Consider the following 1,900-nt stretch of genomic DNA (forward strand, 5'->3'; position numbering starts at 1 on the left):
GGAGCGTGACGGACGGCTGGGACGACCAATAGGAGAGCGGAAGAGGTTTCGCCGCGCGTTTCTCATTCATTGCTCGCAATCACCGCCTCGGGGCCACGAGAAGAGAAACTACGATTCCTCCCTTACGAAATAAAACCCAAAAAATGTTTTATTTTATTAAAGGAAACGCGCAATTATAAAAAGAAAGCCATCAATCCTTCAGCAGCTCTATGGTTGGTAAGGAACAGCGCGGCACGCGCAGAGGCGACGCTCCAGAGCTCAATCCTGCTCAGTCCTCCTACATCTCTATGGTCATAAGTCAGCTCCAGCTGATTGTAAAGACTGCCAGACCTCCACCGTCTCTATGGCCAAAGGTTGGCCATGTCTCTATGGTTGCGAGTCCTCCATCTCTATGGTATCAAGTCCTCCACCGTCTCTATGGCCAAAGGTTGGCCACGTCTCTATGGTTGCGAGTCCTCCATCTCTATGGTACCAAGTCCTCCACCGACTCTATGGTCACAAGTCCTCCCTGCCATAGACACTACAACCCCTCCAGCAGCTCTACGGTCAGGTCAGTCCTCCAGGAACCCCACAATCTCTATGATCACAGCGACATTTCTCCAACAGGAAACCGCAGCAACAAAGAAGCACAGAGCTCCAATCAATCCCAGCGTTGCTCCAGACGCTCTATCCCCTCACCGCTCCTCTCTGCGGCCCTCAGTCCTCCAGCAGCTTTCCCAGCATCCCCCTGGGCGCCGCCCACAGCTGCTCCCATTGGCTGCGGCTGCGCAGGAACAGCTCCAGGTGGAGGCGATGCTCAACATGGCGCCCGTGGGGATCCCTGAGCAGCGCCCGGCGCTGTGGGGCTGCAACGCAGGGGGCAGAGCTCAGCTTTTATCAAGGCCCTTTCCATCGACACAAAGGGGAATTCGGGCCCCTTCTGGGGTCGCTCACCCAGCTCGGAGGCGACGGCGGCTCGTGTGGGGTTGGAGCAGGAAGCCAAGATGGCGTCCAGGACGCGGCTGCCATTGCGGTGACAGGCCAGCGACAGGAAGTGGCCCTGTGACGTCACGCAAAGGGGGCGGGGCTTCAAACACAAGCTCCACCCCCCTGGGTTGACTCACGGAGGGGGGCGGGGCTCCAATGAAGCTCCGCCCCCCTCCCATAGGATTTCTAAGCATTACAACAGCACCTGAAAACAGGAGATTTCACCCCAAAATCGGGTCTTACCTTCAGCCTACGGACGAGGCGACGCCGGGCACGGGGGGGCACGGAGGGGCTGCTCATAATGGAGTCCCAAACATGGCTGCCGGGGGGGCTGAGGGCCAATGAGTGCAGGTGGGTGTCAGAAAGCGCCCGAAGCCCCCCCAAAACTGCAGAGGGATCCCGGAAGTGAAGGAGGAGCTGAAGGAGACGGGAACCGGAAGGAGCGACGGCACCGAGGGCGGGCTGCGAGGAAACGGGGGGCGACGGCGTCACAGTGATGCACCATAATAAAGGAAAAAGAAACCAATTCAGCGAAACAACGCCATTTTGGGGGCAAAAAATGCAACTTAAGGGTGAAAGAAGGCGTTTTTCACCTGTGGCTCCTCCCCTTCCAGGGGCTGCAGGGCCAACAAAGCCCCCACGCAGCAGCGGCGCCGCTGGGGGGGCTCCCAGCAACGGAACGCCTGAGAGAAAACGGGGAGGGGGCTTTCAGGTTGGGGCCTGTGCCTTTAAGAGGAGGCGTGGCTTAAGGAGGGAAAGGGGGCGTGGCTTACCTGGAAGAGGCAGCGCAGCGCCCCCTGCTGGAGCTCTTTATATTGCAGGCAGGCGCCCATTAAAGCCACCGCAACCCCGTGGTGACCCCGGGCCAGGGGCTGCCCCATGGAGGGGCCCAACTCCTCCAGCACAGCCCCCACCTTGGGGGGGGGGGGGGGGG

The 1,900-nt window shown here is 59.7% G+C and overlaps 1 protein-coding gene across 1 annotated transcript; it reads right to left on the reverse strand.

Moving 5' to 3' along the window:
- Nucleotides 1-122: 122 nt before the first annotated feature.
- On the reverse strand, nt 123-1,875 carry NOP9 (NOP9 nucleolar protein). Its single transcript, XM_042891323.1, has 5 exons — nt 1,740-1,875; nt 1,560-1,649; nt 1,210-1,428; nt 934-1,039; nt 123-845 (listed from the first exon to the last, which is right to left on the reverse strand). The coding sequence occupies exons 1-5, from the start codon at nt 1,845-1,847 to the stop codon at nt 697-699; spliced, it is 672 nt and encodes a 223-aa protein (XP_042747257.1). The 5' UTR covers nt 1,848-1,875; the 3' UTR covers nt 123-696.
- Nucleotides 1,876-1,900: the final 25 nt, after the last annotated feature.

Source organism: Lagopus leucura, unplaced genomic scaffold (genome assembly GCF_019238085.1).
Source record: "Lagopus leucura isolate 7727_CA_CO unplaced genomic scaffold, USGS_WTPT01 33319-0_obj-0_obj, whole genome shotgun sequence".
NCBI lineage: Eukaryota > Metazoa > Chordata > Aves > Galliformes > Phasianidae > Lagopus > Lagopus leucura.

Excerpts from the sequence above, each read along its gene's own strand:
- NOP9 (XM_042891323.1), bottom strand. The coding sequence starts at position 1,847 with ATGGGGCAGCCCCTGGCCCGGGGTCACCACGGGGTTGCGGTGGCTTTA. Across the intron at positions 1,429-1,559 it reads TGGAAGGGGAGGAGCCACAG|CCCGCCCTCGGTGCCGTCGC; the intron begins GTGAAAAACGCC and ends GTTTCCTCGCAG. Across the intron at positions 846-933 it reads CGCCGTCGCCTCCGAGCTGG|CCCCACAGCGCCGGGCGCTG; the intron begins GTGAGCGACCCC and ends CCTGCGTTGCAG.